Genomic DNA, 25,880 nt, shown 5'->3' with positions numbered 1-25,880 from the left:
CTGTCGTCCACCAGGACGACAGGTTGGCCATGAGCCAGCAGTGTGCCCTTGTGGCCAAAAAGGCCAATGGCATCCTGGGGTGCATTAAAAAGAGTGTGGCCAGCAGGTCGAGGGAGGTGATCCTCCCCCTCTACTCTGCCCTGGTAAGGCCTCATCTGGAGTACTGCGTCCAGTTCTGGGCTCCCCAGTACAAAAAAGACTGGGATCTCTTGGAAAGAGTCCAGCGGAGGGACACAAAGATGGTGAAGGGCCTGGAGCATCTCTCCTATGAAGAAAGGCTGAGTGAACTGGGTCTGTTCAGCCTTGAGAAAAGGAGACTGAGAGGGGACCTGATCCAGGTCTATAAATATCTAAGGTGTGGGGGTCAGAATGGAACTGGAACAGGCTGCCCAGGGAGGTGGTGGAGTCTCCTTCTCTGGAGATGTTCAAGTCTCACCTGGATGCCTACCTGTGCGACCTGCTGTAGGGAACCTGCTTTGGCAGGGGGGTTGGACTCGATGATCTCTGGAGGTCCCTTCCAACCCCTACAATTCTGTGATTCTGTGATTCTGTGATGTTTCTCTGTCAGACTAAAATCAGGTATTTATAGAGCCTTACTCTCCTGCATGGCTGCTATTGCCAAACCAAAGAAAGCTATACCAGCCTTTTTTGAGGAGCATTAGAAATACAAAAGAGTTCCTAAATCCTTGTTATGTGGCATGCCATATTCCCTTTGCGCGTGGTTGTGCATTCAGTTTGCAGTGAGCTCCACAACCTGTTGTGTGACCTAAGATTGGACAAATGCATCTGTCTGTAAAATTAGTAATAATTATGTTTGTAGACCACATCTTATGAATTGCCTTGAAAGGCTTATATAAATATTAAAGACTATTATAGGTCAATTATGCTGCACTGAATGTGTCATCAGGGCTGAATGATTTCAGGAAGGGAGAAATTTCTAGGAATGCTGAATGTCAAAGGAAAGAAAGATCAGATAGTAACATAATGGTATCAAACCCTTCAAACATTTTTGTGTTAAGACGTTAATTCCTTTCTCCCTTACATGCCTTTATTTTGGGATGTTTACTTCCTTCTTTGGATGAGATTTTTGTAATCCTGAGATGCTTTGCTGTCACCCTCATATTATTGTTAATTTGGTGTTCTGCTGCTATACTACCAGCAGTCTGTTTGGAGTGTGAAAGACTCCTTTCCATCAGGTAATTGTATGCTTCTCCTATCTGTAAAGTTCTTGTTACTGAGGACCAAACTTTCTTCCCATTGTATGAGGGAATGTCCATTTCCAACAATCCAACTGGCCTTGATTCTTCTTTTAAGAACTTAGAGTATTATATGAAGGCGCTTTTTTGTGCTCCATGCCTCTTATTGTCCTTGGAATAAAAGAAACGATCTTTAAAAACTCAGATTTTCTAAGTCTTTGCCCCTAGAAGTGTTACTTAGCGATCATACACTGCAAAGTGCTGAAATAGTTTAGCTAATGGCAGAAGTAATTAATGAGAGAAATAAAGACAAGATCAAAACAGAACTGCAGAGTTTATTTATGAATAATGTTCTTCTCAAATGGGGCTTTCCTAGATCCCTGGAGTGTTCTGTATAATAACTACAGCTTCAAGTAGTTAAGCAATCACAAAATCCAAACAAGAATCTTTAAGACATTTTTTCCAGCTGTATAAGGATCCAACAGAAAAAGCTGATGATCACAAGTGAGAATTTTCTATCAAGGCTTTTTTGTCTAGTTAAAGGTCTTTCTTGTAGCTTTTAATTCCTTTTAGTCTTTCTTTCAAGAGCTTATTTATCTTTCTGTGTACTGAAAAGAGTTCTTAATCTTAGTGACATGTCTTCCTGAAGATAAGGAAAATAAGCAAGAGATCACGATATTTTTAAATTCTACTGAAGATTTTAATTCCATTCCCAGAGCTACCCAATGGTTGTGAGGTTAAAGCAGTAATATATTTTGGTTTGACAAACGTGTCTTCCTTAGGGCTGTTTATTCAATATTTACCAAAATAGAATAACCATTTCCCATGATTTTTTGGAGCAAGTTTTGTTGCATTTGCTGGCAGATCGTGGAATATAGGTCAAACAGAAAATAAGAAAGTCAAGACTGCATGCAGATATTCATTGAGCTGGTGACTAAGACAATTTAAAACACTGCAGCTTGCCATGTGATTTCTGGCATTATTCTGGGAGCTACCATCTCCTGCTGCAGAGCTGCAAAATGCCCTGGTTTGTTTAAGCAGTGTGAGTAGTAGGTATGAACAAACCTGAAGCACATTTGAGCTCACTGACATAAACCATTTTTGTGGCAGAGGTGAGAGGTGTTAAGATTCAACTTCTGCAGTAGTTTTTTAAATTTAAAAAAAATTTTTTTTAGATTTCAGTGGTTCTTTGTTAGCAGGATATTGATGAAGAGGCTGAAAAGTAATTAGATTCATGTTCAGTTTTTCCCACAATGTGGAATGAATGCCAGAACTCCATGCTAGAAACAAATTCTGATTTAGGATTCTTTTAGATTGTTTTCTCTTTCAATTCAGCAGTCATTCCCTATGAAAGCAGACTACATGTTGTAAATGAAAAAGACTACATGTCCAGTAAATTCTGTTACTGGCTATTCAACTTCTTCATGTGTCTGGGAGAACAAATCAGAGCAGAAAAATGCAAACAGTCCTATGCTTTTTTATTTTAATTTTTAGTATGTTTATTCAGATGCAAATTAGCTAGAACAAGTAGCCACATGTATTACTTACAATTTTTAATTGGTTTTCATTTTTTGTATAAATTCTGTTAACAAGCAAAAAGGTGACAGTGACATAAACATAGTAGATATTTATATATAAAAAAAGTAAATATATCACACATTACCAAATTCATGTGTTCAGAGAACATCACTCCTTCTGTTGAGGCAAGGACCTTATAAAGAAAGAAAAATCCCTATGAAACTATGTTCCTGTGTCTTCATTCTGTACATTATGCAACATCTGCAGATGTGATTTTATTTTATCTAATTCCTCTCCCTGAAACATCCTTTCAGGGAAATTCAGTTTTGATTCCTACAAAGCCCTGCTCCAATAAAACCAGCGAGTGTTAGTGTAAGACTACCAGATAATAGGTATGCTTCTTTCAAAATTCATGGCCAAGCAGGCAAGCAAGCTGCCTTTTCTCCTAGAATGCCTATCTAAGCAGCCTGGCACCCACTCTTTTAGTGAGCCATGCAAGACACAATTGACTATCAGATGTAACATTTTCTCATCCACTGTAGCATACTGATAGAAGGTAATTGTGATATTTTCCATGCAGAGAATGCTTTCTCCCATGAACTGGGATATAAGTTACTGTTATGAATTATGCTTTGAGAACAAATATATGGTATTATTTTTCCTAGTTGTTATGTTTTAGTTTTAGAAAGCTCTTTGGCAGTTTATTTTTCATTGAAGGATGTCCTACAGATCCATGCATAATAAAAGTATTAAAATTGTAGAAGTCCTGCATGAGGAAATGCACTGCTTTACCTACCATAGCAGGGTATATTAATGTATTTAATTTATGCCTTTATATGACCTCAGCTCTCAGTGGTGTCTGGTCTATGCAGCATCGTCTGCATACAGCTTTTCTGTATCTAGTACTTGTAGTAGATTACAAGCCTTTCAGTGGTATATTGTTATAAAAGACCCCATATGAAAGCAAAGAATGTAGCTGTTAATCTTTTCTTCAGGTTCATCTTTTATAGTGTTTGACTTTCGTCAACTGAGTTACTGGGTTGTTTTATGAGTAACCAATGCAATTCAGTCACTTTCTTCTAAACAAAATCGAAAGAAACTTAAATTTTATGCATTCTCTTTACGAAATAATGATACGCCACATTTGAAAACAGCTGTATCTTCTTATTTGTTGCATTCAAAATTTTAGAGAAATAGAAAAGGGCAAAATTTTGAACCATTTCATGAAATACAAACATTTTTTTTCTTAAAATACTTACATTATTTCAGCTTCCAAATATGGGCAGAACCTGAAGAGAAAGCTTTGAGTCACCTAGTGTGTTGTCATGGGTCCAAGCATTTGTCTAATTTAATTGGAGGCACAAACAAGTAAAACACCAGCAAAAATCCCTAGCTCTCTTCTTCTAAAGGATGAAATTGATTCTCTGGAAACTGTTAACCAGCACTGTGGATAGAAATCCCAGAGTCACTGCGTGGTTTCAGTACTCCTGTACCTGTTCTCGCCCTGCAGTGTGGACACAGTCTCTGAAAAATCGTTAGGAGACAGCTCTGCTTTCTCCCCATGTTAATACCAGCTGTGTAGTAAGTGTCCAAACAGTGTGGACATAGAAGGAGTTGACAGAGATACAGAGCTTTCCTTTCATTGTTGAACATTTGCCCTTTTTCTTCTCTAAATGTTTAAACATTTAAATATTAAAAGAAGTAAGAAGAGCTCTTCAAATAAACAGCTTAAAAAATCCCAAACCTCACACAGCAGGCTGGCAAAAAGAGCCACTTGCAAAGTGGCTAATACTGTACTGAAATCCTGTGTGTACACAAACTATAAAATACCTTAATCCCTGGAATTTTTTCTGTTGTCTCATAATGTAAGACAGAATACTTGTTTGAAGAGACATTTCAGATGTTTGAAATAAGAAAAAAAATGATATAAAGCACTGGATTATTTTATGCAATAAAATAACAGTAAGTGTAGTCACAATGCCTTGCTATAACTAAACAACCTTCAGTTTGGAATGAAGAGGTGGAAAATGGCATTATTATGTCTTATTATAGCTTGGAATACATTTTAGTTATTTTGCAGTATCTGCAAGCTTAATTAGAAACACACGCTGGCTTTATCATTCCTCTGAAATACACAGGTTTTAGGGAATATTGGAGTCTTTTCTAGGAAGCTTGCAAATAATTCCTTTTCTTTATGTTATGAGTAATTGGCATTAATCACCATTGCATTTGTGATTGATACATTTAACCTTAATTATTTTCTTGATGTATTTTCTTCAAAAGCATGTGAGGAATTAGTTCAGTATTCAGATTGCAGAATCTTAAAGCGTGGCTTAATTTTATTTATTTATGGAGAGTTCTGAAAGTTCAAAACCCTTCAAATTCAAAAATAGGAAAGTCAAATTTGTTACAGTTCTTACTTACATCATATCAGAGTTAAAGAAAATGTGTTTTAAAATCACAGGCAAGTTTCTTGGTGTGTTGCCTTGAGAAGGCTCACAAAAACATTGAATATAGTCTACTAAAACAAAGAAATTAATTGTGGACAGAGTTTAATGAACTTAGAGATGGATTTCTCTAGTTTTGCTCACATTAAAGTGCATCTTATTTATGAAGCAGATCCTCGTCTTTCTACACTGATTTCCCATTCATATTCTGTTTCTTATCAACATCTTATCTGCACCCACCTACTGCTTCAGAAAAACTAGAGTAATGCTATATGAGGGGCTAATGAACCAGAAGTCAAGTATAAAGCATATGAAAGGACTCCCTGAGATCCAGTGTGTTCCTGGATAGCGCTCACTTTTTCCTGGAATTTTCTGCATGAGGTTTTCAAGGCAGCTCTGATGAGAAACTGTTGTTAGAAAGCTTATTGCTAGTCAGGTTATAGGAAAGAGTTATGCAAGCGTTCAGAGCAGCTATTTAAGCACAAGTGATTTTGTTTTTTGAGCATAAGCATTCTTCTGTTTCACTCATGGATTCCTGTACCTAAAAGGTTCCTGTCCTTTTCAGCAAAATCTGCATCCACAATCTTTATCATAGGGCAGGATTATGCAGTACTGGCAGTGCATTTATTTCATGGATATAATGAAATAATTTGTTCTGTTTTGCTTCAGATAGTAAAGTAACACGAAAAACATAAAATTAGAAGATTCCAGTGCTCAGTGCTGTGTAATATGTTAATTAGTTAAAAATAAGTAAAGTAAAAGAAAGGGTAATGTAATAGTATAAAGTTAATATAACAGAAAAAATAAGTTAAAACAGAGAGGTAAAAGTAAATCCAGTAAAAAGATACATGCTTTCCTTTTTTTTTTAATGTAATTACTTTTATGGGAGTATGGGGAAAAAAGTAAAAAAGAATTTCCAGGCAACTACCTACAAGCAGCTGCCAAATCTTCATCCACTTTTCCAATTATTCTCTATTTAGATAAGGAAAATTTATTTTAGCTTACCCAGATTACCTAACAAATTTGGGTGTGTTTGAAAATGTATGACGTTCTGGTGTGTTGTATAATGAGAAAGAAAAGCTGAGAAAAGCAAAACACGGTTTAGAATAACTGATACAAACAGGGACTGGAAGACTCAACAGTTACAGAACGGGCTGTATGCCAGACTGCAGACTTCAGCTTCACTCTGGCCAGCATAACCAAGTGATCTCAGTTCTTTCCAGAACACTGTAGTTAACACAGAGCAGAAAAAAGACACCTTCAGTTGTCATTCACAAGCTTTTTTTCTTTCTCACTACTCCAGCTTCTCACCCATTCTTTTCCTTAATTTCAATATAGACCTTTATTAATACAGCAGAAGACAACTACTGTATTAGTTAGAAATGTGCAATCTTAGAAGCAGTAAAATGAGCTGTGATTGCATCTTAGGGAATGGGAACATTGACTATAACCTCTTAAACTCTGGACTTCTGTCTTGTATGCATCTTCTTGCTTTCTTTTTTTCTTTAAAGTGGCCAATACGGATCCAACAAACTCAAAGAAAGTTATCACAAACCTTTGTTTAGAAATGTTTGTATGCGTGGAGGAATGTAAATACCATTGTCTATTTTATCATCAGTTGCTTTAACTGTGTGTTGCTGAATGATGACTTTCCTTGAACAAAGTTGCAACCTTACTTCCCTAAGGCTGAAACCTGGAAACTCACCTACAGTTACACTGCTGAAGTACACTGCTGTTTTTGTTGCATCTGCTGTTTATGGAATCATAGAATGGTTTGGGCTGCTACTAGACCAGGTTCATTGTAAGATGAACTATAATTTATTTAAACAAGTGATTAACTTTATTTTGCTTCCAAAATGATATATGAGAACTGTAATGTCTTTGTTCAAAGTCCATCTATACGTGTATATTTAATTTAATAGTAAGTCTTACTAAGCTTTGTTAATCATTTTATGTAAAAACTTTGCCTGCAAAATCAAATTTGGCCTGAATGAGCAGAAAAGCATCAGCAATGTGAATATTTGTTTAATCCATTTCAAATAATTTTTTAAAAATCAGTTTGTATTATGCTGTGTCTTAAAACATGGTCAAGTTAATGATTGTATATGCTTTTTATAATAGATATTATGGAAAAAGTATACTTTTATTTAATTGCTGATAGATATAGTATAACTTTATATAATTTTTACAAAACTAATATAATCAGATTGATATCAGATGCAGACTTTAATTATGCAGCTGAGCTGCTCTCTATTTACCCTGCCTCAGCAATGTGTCAGATTACGTGAAACAGTTGCTACTGATCAAATGAAATGGAATAGGGCCTTCTCATCTGTGTGCAGAGGCAAATTAATGAAAGTGTATATGCACTTAAGATTTGCACATACCTGTGTATTTAATGTATGTTAATTGTCTGAAACTTTTACCATGATGTAGAATCCTGGCTAGGAAAGAATAATGTCTATACTCCATCTATCCCCACAGTCAACATCAGTTTGCTATAGAAAACAACATTTTTATGCTTAAGAGTTAAGTTGTTACTTATCCTGTGTTAAAACATGCCTTGTATGATAAAAAGACAAAGGTGACCCTAATTCAAATCAGGCAGACTCTCAATGGAAAATATGAGTCATCCATTGTCCACATTCAAAAATAGAAGTAAAAAGAAATATTTATGAATTCTAGTTCCAATTTAGCTTTCAGTGTTTAAAAAAAGACATAAAAGAAAGAAATCTAATGCTGAAGCTGAGTAATAAAGCTGTAGAAATGTTTTATATTATGGCATCTGGTTATAAAAAAGACTTTTTATATACTTCTCTGAGATCCAAATGTGAAACCTGTAGTTTAGAGGGCAGCTGGCATGCAGGAATTCAATATATGAGCTTAATATTCCTGCTTGAGATTTTAACTGTTCTGACTTAGGAGGAATTACTGTTATACACCATACGGCCTTACAGGTCCTGTTAGAAATATCACCCATGTCTCTGATTTCAGAACAGAATAAGTCTGTGAGCCAAGGAAAGGAGGACTATTTATATAAAATTAACCGTCGGATTAAAGCATGTCAGGACTCATGGCAGTGTTCTAATCTCTATAAAATACAGTTACGTGGTACAAGATTTTCCTTCACAAAATAAATGTTATTCAGTTAAGAATTGCTGAGCCTTTTTCAAATTGTTCTTTCTTGCAATAAATTGCAAAAAGGTCCTTGGTACCAATGTATGTGTATCAATATAGGCTTCTTTTTTTTTTTCCTTCCGCAGTCGTATTTGTGCAATCTATAAAAATAAAATGGTGGAAAATTTTCTTTGTCTTTATGCAGAGATAGGTGACCATTCCTAGTACAAATAAATGGAGTTTGTGAGGCAGGGAAATCTTTCAGTTTTATTACAGTTCTTTTGGACTTTGTCTACAGTGTACTTCTTAAGGCTGTATGCTGACTAATCAGTTCAAAGCTTTATGTTTCAGCTAAATTTGTTTAATTTATTTTTTTCTACTGTTGATATTTATATTGGTTTCACCAGAATTCAGAATTTTTTGTTAAAAGGTTAAATAGAAAAAGAATGCTCATTACATCTTATACAACGTTTGGGACAAAATCCATTTTAAGCCCAAACACAGAAAATTATCGACATGACTTAAATTTCGATTCCAACAACTTCTTTTAAAGCCTAATGAAAGTAAGCAGAAAAAGCAAGATGTAGGTTTTTGTTTTATTTATGTTTTGATTTGAAGATTGTATAGTAGGAATCAGTGTTTTAACCATTAGCTATGCAAATAATGCTCACTCTTTCAAGTATCCCCATTTATGTCAATTTGTAAAAGTAAAATTTCTTCTCATGAGTACAGATTTGTTCTGGATCATTGCCCTCAGATTTTCCATGTGATTTTTTGCTTTTGGTTTTTTTTTTTTTTTTTGGCTAAAAATAAACTTAGATTATATTGTTCACCATAAAATTTTTGCCCTTGTAAACAAAAATATACGGGAAAGATATGCGATGAGATGACCTGGAATGGAATGTCAGGGGCAGAAGCATGTCACCACAGAAGAAGATATGCAAGGTCTGCAATTACAAGCCATGAAGGAAAAATGTCTTTGTTTCTGTACCATGGAATAACAACAAAATATTCTACGAAACTCTGGAGAAAAACAAAAGAATAGCTACTGTACTTAAAATTTGAACTTTTTGTGAATCCAAGATCATTTTCAACGTAAGTTAAACTCATGAATTGGGTTTTGACATTGGTAAATCAAGTTTTTAGCAATAGCAGTGCACATGACTGAATGCTATTGGAATAAAGAGCAATTTGAGATCACGCGCTAATGAGATTTAGCAGGGAAAATACTTTCCTGAGAAAGAAAAAACAGTTTGATAGGAGTGAATAGTTTGGTAACCTGGTGAAAAGTTAGTTGACAGCAGGTCACATGAAGGTAATTTGGCTTTGTGCTACTCCTGTGCCTCAACAGTAAGTCCTATATCTATATATATCATATAGACATATATATATGTCTATATGTCTTATCACCAGATACATTTTTTTTGCAATTAACTCTCACTTTTCTTCCCTTCTTCTACAAATATTTTTCTCCTCAAGCTGTACTCTCTTTCCTTCCATTCTTTCCCTTCTTCCTTCCAAAGAATTTTGGAGAAAACAATTTGCTGGGCTTCAGTAATAAATCTTTGGATCCCAGGTAACGTGATGGTAATGAGATCTGTATGGAGATGACAGTTTCCACAAGCATTGCCCCATTTTGACATGGTGGTTATGCTATCAATACAGCCTGCCTTATAGAGTTTTCAAGATTAGGTGTCTCCACACAGTGTGGGAACTTTTTGGAACAGACTTTTTACCTCTGAACCGAACTGTGAAATTAAGTGTAAGACATGTAGAAAACTAACGCATATGAAGGAGAAAACACAGACTCAAGGACAAGTAAGTTTATTTCTGAGATGTTCATGACCTATGTCCACAGTGAGAAGCTAAGCGGGAAGAAAAAATAGAACTCAGAGGTATGGAAGAGATGTACACAAGAAAATGACAATAATGAGATAATACCTAATTAGAACAATACTTTCACAGGAGGCTAATGGGAGTAGAGTTGGGGAAACACTTTCTTTCTCACAGAAGAGTTAATCAGTACTATGAACTCAAGTAAACAGCATCTTTAGCTTGAAAAAGATGCCAAAATAAATATCTGAGAGTTGCTTATCTTTCATCTCACACAAAGAAATGAAAACCAGATTAGATCTTCTTTCCTTTTCTCAGAGCTACATAAAATAAAGATTGTCCTTGTTATCCTGAAATATTTCGCAGCAAATCTTAAATAAATAAATAAGTAAAACATCTATCAATACAATATATGCTTCCCCCAGTACATTCACATGATGTCTGCTTCCTATCTGTAGGACTAATTCTGGACAATTTCTCCTGGGTATTCAAGAAAAAGGCATCTATAGAAAAGGCCACATATGAATCTCTTAAATGGTCCTCTTAAAAGCTCACGTTGGGAAAAGGCATTTCTCTGTGGGCCTAAAGGACTAGAGGACATAAGTACTTTTGGGTTTCTTCTCTTGGTGCTGCATCAGAAGACAACTAAGATTTGTTTCTTGTTTCAGGAGATCTGCACAAGCAAAATTTTGGCAGATTTCTGGGAAATTGCATATTTGACTTGCTGCCCCAAAAGGCTGACTGTGGCCTCATGAACTCAATACAACTTCAATAGAGCCAGATCATGTGCCATTATATTGCTGCTGTTTCTTCCATTGGCAAAATTGGGTCCATATTCTATTTCTATTTACATATTCTATTCTATTTACATTAAGCATTGGTTCTGTAGGCCAAATTACTGTCCTGAGGACACCTGAAGAATCTTCACAAGATGTCTAAGCTGGAGATCAGATACATGGTTTTTGTAGCTTCGGGTCACTGGAGCAGTTTACTCTTGGAGTTTGCTGAAGGTCTGCATGGATACATAAGGCAGCACGTTCTGTGGCCTGGTGTAGTCTAGCTTGAGCCAAACTGCTTTTTTTTCATGACTAAAACCTCTTTAAATTAAGGGAGTTAATTATGGTTATAAAAATTACAGCATAATGAAAATATTAGTGCTTAGCAGATTTTTTAACTGTCTGTTTCTCTTCCCTAGCTGTTTTCTGCTGGAAAACTTACTGGCTCCAGAGTAGCTGAGCTGAAGGCAAAGTACAACCTGCTGCATGAAACTGTGAGAAGGTACAATATTTACAGTTTCCTAAGTATATCCTGAAGCTTCAAAGTCTGAAGTTAGGTGTGGTAGCTGTGAGTCTGCCCTGCTCTGTTGAGACAAGGGATTGTGGTTGTAGTTTGGTGCCAGGCTTGAGCTCTTCTTTGAGCAGAAGGAAAAGAAGAGTAGATAGTATTGTGTTACTGGGCTGAATAGAGTGGCAGGACTCCAATATTTGCAAGTCTTTGTGACTAATATATTTGATCCTGAAAACATAGGATCCTAAAATTAAAAGTCTTAGTTTCATCCTAATAAAATGGGAAGCTGGAATGAGGCTTTGACTGTGTAAAAAAGTCATTTGACTTTATTCAGATCAGTGCACATCAAATATTTTGGAGAAACAACATTTAAAGCAGCACTTCTAAACCAGTTCAATGCCGTAGAGGCTCCAAGGCTGATGCTCAGAGCTAAACATATGATGTGGATTTTGGGTTAATTGATTGAAAATGTTTCCAGCACACCAGTGTTCACTGAGATGAAGGAGAAATCCAGTAGCTACTAAACATGATTTACTTTTAGCCAGTGTTAATTTGAAACCTGTCTTTGGCTGGAAAAAATTCAATCATGTCTATACTTACTTTATTTTGTATATTTTCATAGCATTTTTTTTAAATATAAAACATATTTTTTTATAATGGCAACTTTTTTTCTATAGGTAGTATAGGTGAAATACTGCCTGAGAGAAAACAAGACCAAACTCTTTTATACATAAAACTGCTTTAAGCCATGCACCAGAAGTGTGTTGGATGATAGACTATAGCCTTCATTCTCTTCATTGTTCTCACAGAAGTATGCAATTGCTGTATTTCTGCAAGAAAGTCAATTGGAGGGAGTCACAAAGACCTCTTTACTTGGATTAGCCATGTGCTAAAGCAAAACACTTACACATGAATGCACTAATGCTAATTTCCACAGATTAATTCCTCCTACTTCTGGAAGAAAGCAAGGGAAATCAATAATCAAAAATTCATCACAATCTCTGCTATATTTGAGGACTTTCCAAACAGTAAAGGCAAGATTCATTTGCCCGAATTTCTGTAGATACACACAGCTGAATTACGTACCTAGAGGCCATTAATACTCAATATCAGGAACCATACACTTTCTTCTTTAACAGACATCTCCAGGCATCTATTTTTGTCCATTGACTATAATCAGAGTCCAGATGATAGGGTGAGTACATGTTTATACTGTTGGTCTCAGTCAACTGAAGTGAAACCCTGCCCACCCTTCCAAAAAATCAGACTTCTGAAGGCAGAAAAATAATAAAATTTCTAGTGTGCTTATGACTCGTGTCACCCTCTTTTCAGTCTGTACTGAGCAAGACCTTTTGGGATCATCTGTGAGGCATTTGTCCTTTTCTTACAATTATTAAGAAGAATCAGTACAAATTTTTAATTTTTAGTTCTTCAGTAAAACTCTGTGTATCAGTAACTCATTTTTACACCTATCACAGTTGAATTTCATCACTTAACTGGTCCCCAAGGCAGAATGTCTTTTGTTTATCAGCACTGTTAAATGCTGTGCAGAAGAAAGTGATGCTGGGTGAGAAAGTCTTCAAACTGAGTGTAGTTCTTTCTTTTAGTCATTGGTATAACCTAAGGGAAGTTCAGACTGAATGTTAGACTGGGCTAGACTAGACTAGACTAGATGAGAATAGTTCAGTTGGAAGGGACCTTCAGAGATCATTTAGGCCAATTGTCTTAAGGGCCAACCAAAAGTTAATGAGGATATTATCCAGATGCCTCCTGAACACTGACGTGTTGTGTGTTGTGAGACACCATCCACCTCTCTAAGGAGTCTGTTCTATTGCTTGTCCAGTCTCACAGTAAAGAAAGTTTTCCTAATGTCCAATCTGACCATCTCCTGCTTCGTACCATTACTGTGCCTCCTATCATTAATTACCAGGAAATGGTAACTAAGAAACTTAAGAAGTTCTTCACCATAGGGAGATGGGCTTGGAAAAGGCACCCTAGGGCAGTGGCCATGGCTCCAAGCTGTTGGTGTTCAAGAAGAATTTGGACAGTGCTCTCAGACACTGAGTTTGAATTTTGGATGATTCTGTGTGGGATCCAGGAGTTGTACTCAACAATCCTTGAGGGTTCCTTCCAACTCAGGATATTCTGTGGTTCTATGACTTTATGAATAAAATTTTACGTACATCTATCTCAGAGGTAACAACGTGAGATTTATGCACCATGAAGAGTGTAGATCCCTGTGACAGTTCTGTCAAACTATTGCAAGTGACCTCTTGGTATATAATGCAGGTCTGTCTAATGTGATGAGTGGAATTAGTGAGCGCGCAGATCGTTTTAAGGCTGCTGATGGAGTACACACTGGTTAGCGCATACTGTGGTCCTTTCCTTAGTGGTAAATACTTCATTATTTCTCGGTTTCAGTTTTAGTTAATTTGGTATTCTGAAAAGTTGAGAGATGTCACCCGGCAGTCAAGATCCTTGACACACTGAGTCAGGCTGTTACATGTTGCTGAAAGTCTGCTGCACTACTGAAGTTCTGTGAACAGGCTGCCTTCCCTTTCTGCTGTTGTCTCACCCATCTGTTTTGCAGTGAGGCTGCATCTGAAGCTTAAGTACCTTACCTCATATTTCATCTTAGAAAACCTCTTTGGCCAAACAGACGTGTGGCTCAATTGTGAGTTGCACAAAATGACAGAATCATAGAATGCTTTGGGTAGAGATCATGTAGTCCAGCTCTCCTGCCATGGGCCAGCACATCTCTCCCTAGATCAGACTGCCCAAAGCCCAGTGAGGAGCCAAATACAAATATTCTCACACAACAAACTGTAAGAAAGTAATAATAGTTCATTGACGAATTTGGAATCCTATCTTCTTAAGTCTATATGAAATTGTTAGTCACTTCACTAATCCAAAAGCTGCTACATCACACACTGGGCAAACATATTTTCGCACACATGAGGGTCTAAACATTTACACTGTGTAGATTTCCAATCATTTCTTCATTGGAATTTAAACCTTCACGTGAAAAAATACTGTTGGTAACTATGAGGAACAAGATCTGGTCTAGATTCTGTTTTTTACTTTATTCTTTTTTTTTTTTTAATTGCTTTTTCCTTTTTATTACCTTGAAAAAAATAAATAATAAGAGGTTTTTTTTTTTTTTTTATGGAAGAACTTTTAATGTAATTTTATGTAAAATTATTATTCATATAAAATTTATGTTTAATTTATGTTTAATGGAGGAATTATTTTATAAACGAGTGTGTATTATTGCATCCAATTATATTTTCTCCCCAGATCAGTTTCATTATTTTGACTTATTTAAGTAAGATCTAATTTTTTATTTAGCTTTTTTTTTTTTTAATTTTTTATTTAGCATTATTTAGGATCTTGCGTAGATACCTCAAACAATTTTCTCCTTGAAATATTATTATATAAATATGTCAAAGCATGATGTTCATGATAAAGACACACTCTTATATCCTGTTTCTCTGTGGTTTTCTTATTTTCTGTTCTAAAAAAGGAAGTGGTTATTTAACTAGAAATGTTACACAAAACAAAACTCTTTCTTTGTTATTTCAGCATGTTCATACCATGTAGTCGGCTGTGTATTTTATGTTTTACAGTTACCATCCTAGTTCTGTTCTTTGGTGTGATGTAATTTTGTTGTTACTTAGCTTGCAATGTACTCACAATTGTCATCTTTGAGCTAGAATTTGGTGTAGAGATTCTCAGTACAGGAGACAATAATTTTATAAAAATAATAAATTACATTTTTTAATTAATAAAGGGCAAGTGATTGAGTTCTTTATTCTTCCTCATTACTTCTGACTAACTGTAGCATGCCACTGTATACAGCTTACAATTCAGTAATATTGAGAAGGCATGTACAATGATAGCAATAGCGAGAAGACTAAGTTGGTCTATCAAACAATGTATAATAATTTTCACGCTGCAGTTCAACAAGACTCTTCCATAATTACCAGTGTATTTTAATAGCAGCTTTTAAGATCCGTTATTTGGCTGTCGCCATGCAGGCTCATAAGCATATTGTGAGCACCAGTCTGGTAGCACTGACAGAATATTACAATTTGTTGTTTTCGTGAAGCCAAACTTTGGTGGCACAGGTGATTTCAGATGATCCCTCAGTTCCACTAATATGTTTCCAGAGAAGTCCACAAATGTAGTTGCAGCCTCAGATCATCAGGTGAGCTGCTTCAGCTGCTGGTAACACTCCAGCGACAGCAACACATGGCTCAGCACTGGGTACATGTCCAGGAGTTAGCTAAGAACATTGAGGTGTTGCACAGCCCAGGCTGGGCCCTGTACTGGTGAATACTGCCCTGATACTGGTCAGCACACTGATGTGATAAAACATTTTGTATTGTTGATCAAATCTCTTTCTTGTGTTCTTGAGTCAGTAACTTGTGCTGAAAGGGGTGCATTTACTCTCTTTGAATGGGACTTTTACTACTGAATTTAATTGTTTAGAATTTAACCTTAATTCTGGTTTTCATCTTCATACTTGTCTGTTGTCACTGCTGGTCACGTGGGAGAAAAAGTGCATTTTTCTCATGCCAGGAAGCAAAGGTTCCAGATTTTCACTTCCGTCCTTTTCTGCACGCTGTGTAGTTACCGAAGCTAAGCAGTAAAATGTTGCTTATCCCTCCAGAGTATTTCAGTTATTCAGAATGCTTTCCATGTAATCCGTGAGTTGAACCACTACCTGATACCACACACCAAGAATTGCTGTCTCTTCACTGATTCTAGGAGGTGCTAGATGAATAACTTTGAATAACTTGGACTAAGTGACCATCTTTCATCTGGTTAAAATTAAATGGGATTAGATGCAGAAAATCCCCTTTCAACAAGTCTCACTGTTCTCATGAGACAACACAGGTTTGAACTGACCTCAGGAGGTCTCTGGTCCAACCTCCTGTTTGATCAGGGTCAGCCATGAGATCCAACCAGATTGCACATGACTTAATCCATTCTCATCTCCAAAACATTGTTTTATATACTACAGAAATGTAAAGAAATGTAAATATAATGCTTGTGCTTAGATCTAAGTTTTTCTACTTAATATAGCTTACAGGAATCTGAGATCCAGCTGTTGCAGGAAGCCAAACGTCTTAGTGTAGACCTGGAACAACAGCAGCATGAACTGGAAAAAGCAGAACAGTTCCCTGAAGAATCTTCCAGTGAAGTCTGCCGATTAAGGCAACAGCTTCTTAATTGCCAAAATGAGTACAACGTTATTAAAGAAAGAGAGCATGAAATTCAGTTCAGGATAAAATGGTAGGTGACAACAATCAAATCTCTGCTTGTTTTATCATAGTTTATCTAAAAAGATAATAACAAAATGTAATTCAGTATCCACTATACGTGGATCTATTTCTTGACAGCTATTTTTAAGCAAATTGCAACAAACTTGCCTAGTAAGGACATTTCAGAGATTAATAAAATTATTCCCATGTGTGGTTTGTAGATAATTTTTATTTTAGAAGGTATCCTCTGAAATACAACTTTAGTTTTATCATATTGTACCATTAATGTTTGGAGAGGCAAAACTTTCAGCACCAGTTCTAGTCTAGGATAACTTCAATACTAAGGACACCTTCAGTACTAATGGCTAAAGTATCTCAGAGCTCTGGTGACTGGGTTTTTATGGAAACAATGTCATAAATAGACTCAACGCTATTTTTAACATCAAAAATACATTTTATTCAGGAGTTTCTACTCAGTTATTTAAATAGGAAAATCATTTCTATACTCTCACATCTGAGAAATGAGAAATTTGCTGTGAAAGATGTGAATATTGAAAATTTTATAAAAAATTATTACACAGTATTGTACTGAATCATTTACACATCGGTGTATTGCAGTTGGTGCTTCTACAGTAAAATTACAAACAACACTATTGTACTGTTAAAAATACGTTCCTATGGAGATGAGCTCATATTTTCACTTTGTGGAGTGTTCACCATTTTTACCTATCTTCAAACCAGCAATACTTCAGTTGGCACATAAAGCTAGATAAGTAATGTCAGCAAGTCAGCGGTTAAAACTGATCTTCTACAAGGAAATCAGAGGCAGTGTATGAGCTGCATGGAGTAGATTTTTCTGGCAGTTCTTCCTTGATATTTTTTGAAGAGCCAAATGTTTTCTCTAATAGAGAAACTTGAGAAGGAAGTAAACTGGGAGTGGGAGAAATAGAGAAATCATCTGGAAAAAATTATTTGCTATGAGATAACTAAGCACCATGAGATTTCCTGAAAAATTATTAAATACAGAATGTATTGAAAATTACAAGCAATCCAGAAACACGCTGTTCAAAATGTCATGCTTTTTGACCCATTTCCCCTCACTCATTACAAACATTTCTCACTAATTTGTATTACATTTCCAAAGAAATGGTGGGTTTTGTATGATTAAGGGATATCTACTCATACTCTACTTTTTACCTTTAGTTAAAGGGAGATTTCTATGTCCTGCAGAAACACAACTTAGATATTCAGTTACCCTTGAACATTTTCTTCATTGATCCTTAAATTTGAATTTAAAATCTTATAGCGTCAATTAAAAATATATATGGTTTGGGTCAGCACTAGTGGGAAAAATGTTATTTCACTTTTATAAGAAGCTTGGTGATGCACTGGAACAGGTTGCCAAAGGAGGCTGTGGATGCCCCATCCCTGGAGGCATTCAAGGCCAGGATGGATGTGACTCTGGGCAGCCTGGTCCGGTGGTTGGTGACCCTGCACACAGCAGGGGGTTGAAACTAGATGAGCATTGTGGTCCTTTTTAACCCAGGCCATTCTATGATTCCTCTCTGTGGCCTCTTGCTTTGCATGAGATCAAACCCAGTCGTACGGTCTGATCCGAAGTCCATATGGCGCAGTACCTAAGAACGACCAAAAGAACAGCAATCATCCATTTGTGAGACAGAGATTTCACAAGCCAAATGCATTCCTCTTTATTTAAGAATCCTCAGCTGATCCCTCTTCCTTCAACTTTTCCTGTCTCCTCTTAAGCCAATATAAACTTCTGGCATTGCAACACTCTGGGCAATGAGTTCCACAGATTAACTCCACAAGCACTTCCACTTATCTATTTCAAGCCTAATCATCTGTTTTGACTCCTAGCAGCTTCATTTCATGCTGGTAGTTGTACTGGATGAGGCCAGACGTCTGGACCCCTATTTGTCTTCACTGCTGCAGGATGGTTTGATAGATCTCTGTTGCATTCCCCCTCATTTATCCACATTCTAAAGTGAAGAGCCACAGGTTTTTAAAATATTCCCTATTCAGCATTGTGCCTCATGGCAGCACCAGGTCTCGTGCCTGTTGTGGGGTTGGTGTGAACTGAACATGCCTCAGTTACCTGTGGATTTGCGCTCTGGGAGAGAATACACTAACTTGCCAGAGATGAGAGGGATTTTTTTTACCAAAGAAGGGTAGAATGAATAGGACTGGCAGAGTAGCATATCAATGTGAGGAACGAATAAATGAATGTAGATGTGGAAACAAGAAACAAGCTATGGAGAAAAAACAGACAGCAGATGTTAATATGTTTGTAAAGAAGGAATGTGTTGGTTTGAGTAAAATAAGTGGAACTGAGTTTGCAGAATAGGGTAATGAGTAGCAGGTTCTCTAAGAAAAGCATTGATGTAAAACGAAGAACTCTGTGCCTGATGGTTTTCTCCACATAATAAATTATACCTTCTGACATGTAGGTCTGCACAAGCAGTCTCACAGCCTGGGGGCAAACCTCACCAAAGATACTGTAAGGTGTCTTAGAGTCATTTTAAGGTGTTAGGTGTCTGCTTGGTTCCCTTCATTTTTCAGAAGGATAGAATCTCCTCTCACAGTCCGATCTCTCTTGGCCATCGGTCTCTCTGGACCACAGTTTCCCTTGCTGTCCAACTGTGTTAATATAACAGTCCCAGCTGTGCTTGGCACTTACAACAAAATTTTGGGAATTATGACTAATGGCTGTTTAGCCTGAAAACAAACATATTGCTTATTTACCTTCTTGAATGGAACGTGAAGAAGAAAAGCCTTTGAAGGGAATCCGTGTCTCTTATCTATTGCTTTATCTTTATCTTAGGAGTCTCAAGTAAGATCTTGCCTGCTTAGATGGAAGCAAGTGTGAGACTCTGAAGACCTTCCATTTCCTTGTTTCTGTAGTCCCTTCTTTTTCTCTTGAAGAATGATCGTGATATAGCATAGCACTGTTGGGGTTTTTTGTCACTTAAATATTTTCTCTCTGTTCCGCTTCCATCTTTCATTTCCTGTCTTCTTGCCTCTATAAACATTTTTTTTTTCCAGATCATATACATTTTTCAACATCTGAAGGTGGTACTTCATCTTTTGTTTTAATTACTTATTGTTTTGTACAACTGGAAGTGCCTCAGTAAGAATATAGACTGAAAATGGATTGATATGATCAGCAAAGATGGGTTCTGTCTTGAAGAAAAAATTTATTTTACTGCCCATGTGAGGTTTGGAGCCCTGGCTTTTGAGATAAAACAAGGAAGTGCTGCTTTGCTTTATTAGATCATAGCACCAGTTATTGCTCATTACTGATTAATAATGAATTTGTCATATAAATGAATATATGACCTAAACTTTAAAAAGTAAGCAATTAATTTAAAATTAGATTATTTATACCTAGAGTCTGTGTGGTTAAGTGTGCCTGATTCTTGAAAACAATTTTCTCCCAAAGCCCCAGTCTAAGCTGCAGCCCTTATAGCCAGTTACCCAGCTCACAAAATGGCTACTCACTCAAGTCCTGTGTGCTATTGCAGACAAATCAGGATTGCAAAACAGATTTTGTCCTTGTACAAGCATTACAAGTATGGAAAATTACTTCAATGCTTGCAATTATTTCAGTATTAGTCACTGAGCAATTAAAAAGGGAAAAGTTTTTATCCGTAGTTTATCTAGTAAAGAATTACAATTAATAAATAAGTTAGATTACAGTTTGAAGTTGGTACCAGCTCATCTTATGACTGCATTCTCCAGTGTGTACAAACTAAACAGCGTTAAGAGCCTTACAGGAATGCCATGCTGGCAGCTTGTTAGCTCTGATATGTTGTTGTGGTCACTAGCTGGGAGGTTTGTAGTTGTGAAGTGCTGAGCACTTTCTATGGTACCTCAGCAGTCCCAACTATGTGTAAGAGCAGTTGAAGAAGTTCACTTCCTTGTGTGTTGGGATTCATGGCGTTGAGAATGTTCTTTTGCTTGCGGAGGAACTGAAATGAACCTCTGTTGACAACTACCACTGCATTTCTTAATCTCTCTGACAATTTTATTTTATTTCTGCAGCAGTTTGCAGCTGTAGACATCTCTGAGGGAAAAGTCTGGAATGCATTTTCATTAATGGTCCAATTTTCCACATGCTTTTTTTTTTTTTTAACTCATTACATCTGCATCCGTGATAGCTTTAAATGCATGATTCTGCTATTGAACTTCACAAAGATAAGTAGAAGGTAAGAAACGCTCACAAACACTCCTTTCCTGCTCCCAGATGTATGCTCCTCTCCCTTTCCATTGCCCTAGTCCACACCCATAAGTCACTTCAACTCTTCAACTCACTAAAAGAGAAAAAGAAGTAAAAAGTCTGATTTGGTGATTTTTAGCTGTTTTAATGACTTATGTTGGCTCACAGAGTAGTTTCTTAGGAACCCTGGAGCTGCCTTGAGGGTTCTGTGGCCAAGAGCTGAGGAGAAACCCGGAGCTTTGAGATGCTCAATATTTACTGGTGGTAATCTATTAAACTGAGTCATAACAATTCATGAAACCATATCCTCACGAGGGTAAGATAAATCACACCAATAGCACTCACCGAATGCACAGAAAGAGTTTTGTTTTAGCACCTAACTTAAGTCCAGATTTGAAACATTCATTTTAAACTTGAAATGCAATTTTTAAAGGCAGTTTTTCGAAAGGGCATCCAATGGAAAAAAATTTTCAGAAACTAAAATAATGTTTTGCCAAAAAACTAACAGTGTCAGGGAGAAAATACGAATTTTAGCAAAACAAAATGAAAAAAAGCAATCTGCAAAAGTGAATGTTAAGTATGTAAAACTAATGTAGTAAATTCTTTAAATGTTCACATTTTTTGAAATTATTACATTCAAAAATAGTATTTCCCTTCTTCATTTTTCTATTCTTTTTACCCTGTCTTTCACCTCTTCCTTCTGCCCCCATTTTCTTTTTATCCCTTCACTGTTTTCTGTGTAATAGAAGTCAGCATGCCAGCTCCTCTGGCAACTTCACTTGGTGCTTGCAGTGTCCTGTTGCCCTTGTTTATGTCACAGAAAACGAGGTGTTCAAATCATTTTACTTTTGATGGATGGCAGAGTCTTTGTTGTGAGGTTGGAATGGCTCCACAGGAATCTGTCCTCATGAGTGAGGAATGTGACAAAAGAAAAACAGTGTCAACTGTGTTCTCCTCCTAATTTTTTTGATTGTTCTTTTGATTGTCTGGCACAATATAAAAGAGGGCACAGTGCAGACTGATGATGACCACTGCAGTCTTTAATCCATTTGAGCAGGACTTATTTAATCAGGTTCTGTGGCAGTCAGACAGTTGTGGGTATTTGTGCAGAGTGAACATTCATTACAATTAGTGTGATTATGCCAGTCCCAAGGAGTCCTGCTAGGAATCCTGCCCACACATGCTGGGAATACAAATTGTCACTGTTAACTTATTAATACACTCAGAAAACCTGTCAGTAGGTGGAAATATTGAGTTTGACCAGCACAGCATTTCAACGTAGGTCTCAGCTGTAGTTCAGAGGCATAGTACACGGGAACAAATATTCTATCACCAAATCAAAGTAGCTCAATTTTCATCACAGTTTGATCCCTTGTTGTCTATAACCAGTGGGACATAAAAGCAGTAACTCCTGAACCAACTTCAGCAAAGAAACCACCTGATGTTTCTGTCTGCTCAGTTATACTTGCACTGTACAGTGCAAGATATGCCTGTGTCTGTCTGCAATCTTGTTCTGTGCAGTTTCTCAATTTTGAAATGGAACTTTCCTTTATAAATATTTTCATCATTTTGGGGGGGACGGTTGATCTAAAATTATTTGTTTTTCTTTGAAAAACTTTTCCTACACTCATTCTCTCTGGCACTGAGATCAGTTTTCAGACACAGCAGTTCCCATGGAGGCATTATTGCACTCTGCACAAACAAATATACGTATGTACTGTAAATAAAAAGCTCTACTCTGTGTCTTTATTTCCTCTTTGCTCTTCATCTGAGTCAGACCTTGTTCTTCACGAACATTTGAATTGCAACACTGCCAGCTCAATTCTCTTTTAACTGTTTTATTCCTCTGACTGATTGAAAAGTCTTTATCTGGGGCTTATGCATAGAAGTTTTGCACCTTTTGTTTGAAGAAAAAAACCACAAAACATAAGAAACCAGTTACTAGGAAAAAAAACAACAAACAAACAAACAACAACAACAAAAAAAAACACTAATAAAGAAGAAGTGACCAAGAGATCCAAAGGATTCTCCAGGCCACCAGTCAGCTGATCTCTCCCCACCATTGCTACCACCCAAAAAGCGAACCACTGCCTTGCAAAGACTGAAGCTGCCCCTGGAAGGTGTCGAAGAAATACTGATGGGTGGCTTCTCTTCGGTGTGACCCACATTCAGAAGACCTGTTCTGCGCAGTCAAGGCTGCTCCAGGGTTCCCTTGCCACAATTTACACCTTTGAGTGACACAACTGTTTCATGAAAGCCTGTCTGCCTCTGTCAATTCTCCCTTTATTTAAAGAGTGGGATAGCAGATTCTTGCAGACAACCCTGAGGCTCCAGGTGAACTGACCAGCACATCCTCATGTTGGAGAAACACAACACAGATTTATTGTTTGAAGTTGATTCTTTTGTATGTCTGGGACAAATAATTTTGTTTCACCTGCTCCTTAGTTGTAATCATTACTCATTTATAGCTTGACACTCAAAAAGTGTCATCACAAATATTAATTGTATTGAGAGAACCTGCTTGCTAATTCCCCCGCCAGTGCTACAATGACTAAAGCTCAATTTGGTTGTGCTAACATGCAAGCTGCTGTAGACCATATACCTCATTTAGGTTGTTGTTCATTGCATGCACTGGGGTTGTACTGATGTATTCCCTCACTAATTCCAAGGCTAGTTTGTGATATTTGGCAGTTTTTACCTATCTGCCATCAAGGAGCTCCTGTTTTAAGTCTAACATGCTTGCTCACTCAGCTCCATTTTTTGTTGTCACTTCTTCAACTGTGTCAGGGCAACATGGCTGAAAACACACCCAAAGCTCTCCTATATTTCCTTTCCTCCTTCTGCTCTCCATCATCTGTCTCTGATGCCAGACATGAAATTGCAATGGTGTTGGACATAGATGATCTTTAAGGCCCTTTTCAACCCAGGCCGTTCTATGATTCTGTGGTCACCTTGGCTCTTCAGTATAGTTTGCTACTATGTCCCATTGCCTTAGCCTATGTCCCTGGTCACTTTTCAGGAGTATTTTGTCACAGGAGCCCATTTTAGATTTGAGGAACTTTACTTTCAGCTGTTTACAGTGTGAATGTGAACAATCAAAGAAAGAAAGTTTCACACCCCCAAGTGCTCTTTCATTGGCATGTGATCTCTTTGTGGATATACTTTCCACACCTACTCTTTCCTTTTCCTCAGCTCTATGTTGAAGTGCTGTGAAGTGTGTTGAAGTGTGTAGGATGTTTCTGATTCTCTAACTTTGTTAGTGTTACCACAGGGGTGAAGGAGGAACAAAAGCAACCATACAGGAGGTGGTAAGACTAAGAAAGTCCAGATCAAATGGTGAACTAGAAAAAATGCTGCTTGAGTATGACCTATCTTTTAGCAGAGAGCAATCTCTGTTTACATCTGAACACCCTTAAGCTGTCCCTGATGATAGCTCACCATATGTGTTGGTGGAGCAGAACAGAGGCTTCAGTACTTGTTCCTTGTTTGACGTATTACTAATACATCTAGCTCTGCTTTGATTCTCCTGCAGTTTGCAAGAAGAGAAAAGACTTCTGGAAAAAGAATATGAAAGAATTCCAAAGCAAGGTGTAAGTATGAAATGTGAGAAAAGACATGTTTTCTGTTCTGTCTGCTAATACACCAAAACATCTCTGAAAATATTTTCACAGTGCATGGCTATAAAGGTCTTTAACTTACATAGAAAGATAGATAGCTGATTTTATGGGAGAGATGATAGCAAATAATTCAGGTCTGATGACTGTAGGCGAAGCAGTGCTTATTTGATTGATAAAAGATCTGGATATTCCTAAGTTTACTCAGTATTTTTTTACAGTATGCAGCAAATGGGTAAAGATAGCTACAAGTTATAGGACGTGAGTATGCAAAATACTTCTGCAGTCAAATTCTGATGAACACATGCATATTTGTTGGAAATAAAATTCTGCTAATTATCAGTAGAAGAAAAGATCATATTTTATACCTTGTAAAAAATGTTAGCATCATTCAGTGTCAGTAAATTCTGTAATATCTGAAACATCAAACAATGTAAAGGGATCTCATCTCCTACTTCATCTTTAAAGGAAGCAGATAAGAAAATTAAAAAAATGAAAGAAGATTGTGATGAGCTCCTCAAAGAAGTAATCCAAAGGAAAGCAGAAGTTAACGCAATGAAAGAAGACATTTTATCCAAGCAGAAGCTGATGATAATAGATAAGAAAGAAGTGGAAAAGCTTCTGGAGGTCCAGGATGGTTTAAAAGTAACACAAAATTAATTATGCACATATCTTTGTGTTTGTGCATGTATGTGTGTGTGGGTGCCTGCTCTTGTCTAAGGATGCAGTGAATCTACAGTGCAGTCTAAGGATGCAGAGGATGTTGCTTGTCATTCCAACTTATTTAATGGCATTACAGTATGGATTTTATCATTTTCCAATAAGCATGAGATATACCGCTGTCCCATATTCACTGTTATTCCTATAGGAAATAATAGAAGTCATGGTTTTGAGTAAAAGTGCTTTGCAAAATGTTGTGTTTGCTATGTTGTGTTATTGTAAGGCTCCTCTAACACATCCAACCTAGTGCAGATTTGTCCAGAGAATTTTAAAAAATGCACCCAGGTCTTTGCAGCTTTCCTTTTCATGATATAGATGACATATGCAGGCATATTAATTGCATCCAAGTGGGAATCTTGTTTTTCAGACATAATGACATGGTAAATAACAGTAATTATTTTCAAAAGCAGCAACTACAGTTCCCTGAGATAAGCTCAAATAATTTGAAAATAGGTTTCTTGCCAAGTTTCACAGCAGTTCTATATGAGTATTAATTCTGTTAAATCACCCAAGATTGTGAGGCTATGAACCTAACCTTTGTCTTTTGTTGCTAGGATGAATTAGTTAAGATCCTTGGTGTTCCAGTGCAACTTAGAAAGGAAGCTGAGAAGATAAATCAGAAAAAAATGTACGCTTTTAGTAAA

General features: G+C 36.8%; 1 protein-coding gene across 1 annotated transcript in view; it reads left to right on the top strand.

Annotated features, from left to right (window-relative positions):
* The window catches only part of CCDC146 (coiled-coil domain containing 146), a 71,954-nt gene that overhangs the window by 21,806 nt on the left and 24,268 nt on the right, over positions 1 to 25,880 (top strand). The window contains exons 3-7 of the mRNA XM_042872732.1: positions 11,307 to 11,389; positions 16,487 to 16,696; positions 24,435 to 24,492; positions 24,985 to 25,161; positions 25,791 to 25,864. Coding sequence (XP_042728666.1) covers positions 11,307 to 11,389; positions 16,487 to 16,696; positions 24,435 to 24,492; positions 24,985 to 25,161; positions 25,791 to 25,864 — 602 coding nt within the window. The remainder of the gene's footprint in view (positions 1 to 11,306; positions 11,390 to 16,486; positions 16,697 to 24,434; positions 24,493 to 24,984; positions 25,162 to 25,790; positions 25,865 to 25,880) is intronic.

Source organism: Lagopus leucura, unplaced genomic scaffold (assembly GCF_019238085.1).
Source record: "Lagopus leucura isolate 7727_CA_CO unplaced genomic scaffold, USGS_WTPT01 Super-Scaffold_100008, whole genome shotgun sequence".
NCBI lineage: Eukaryota > Metazoa > Chordata > Aves > Galliformes > Phasianidae > Lagopus > Lagopus leucura.
This window is presented reverse-complemented; position numbering and strand designations above follow the sequence as displayed.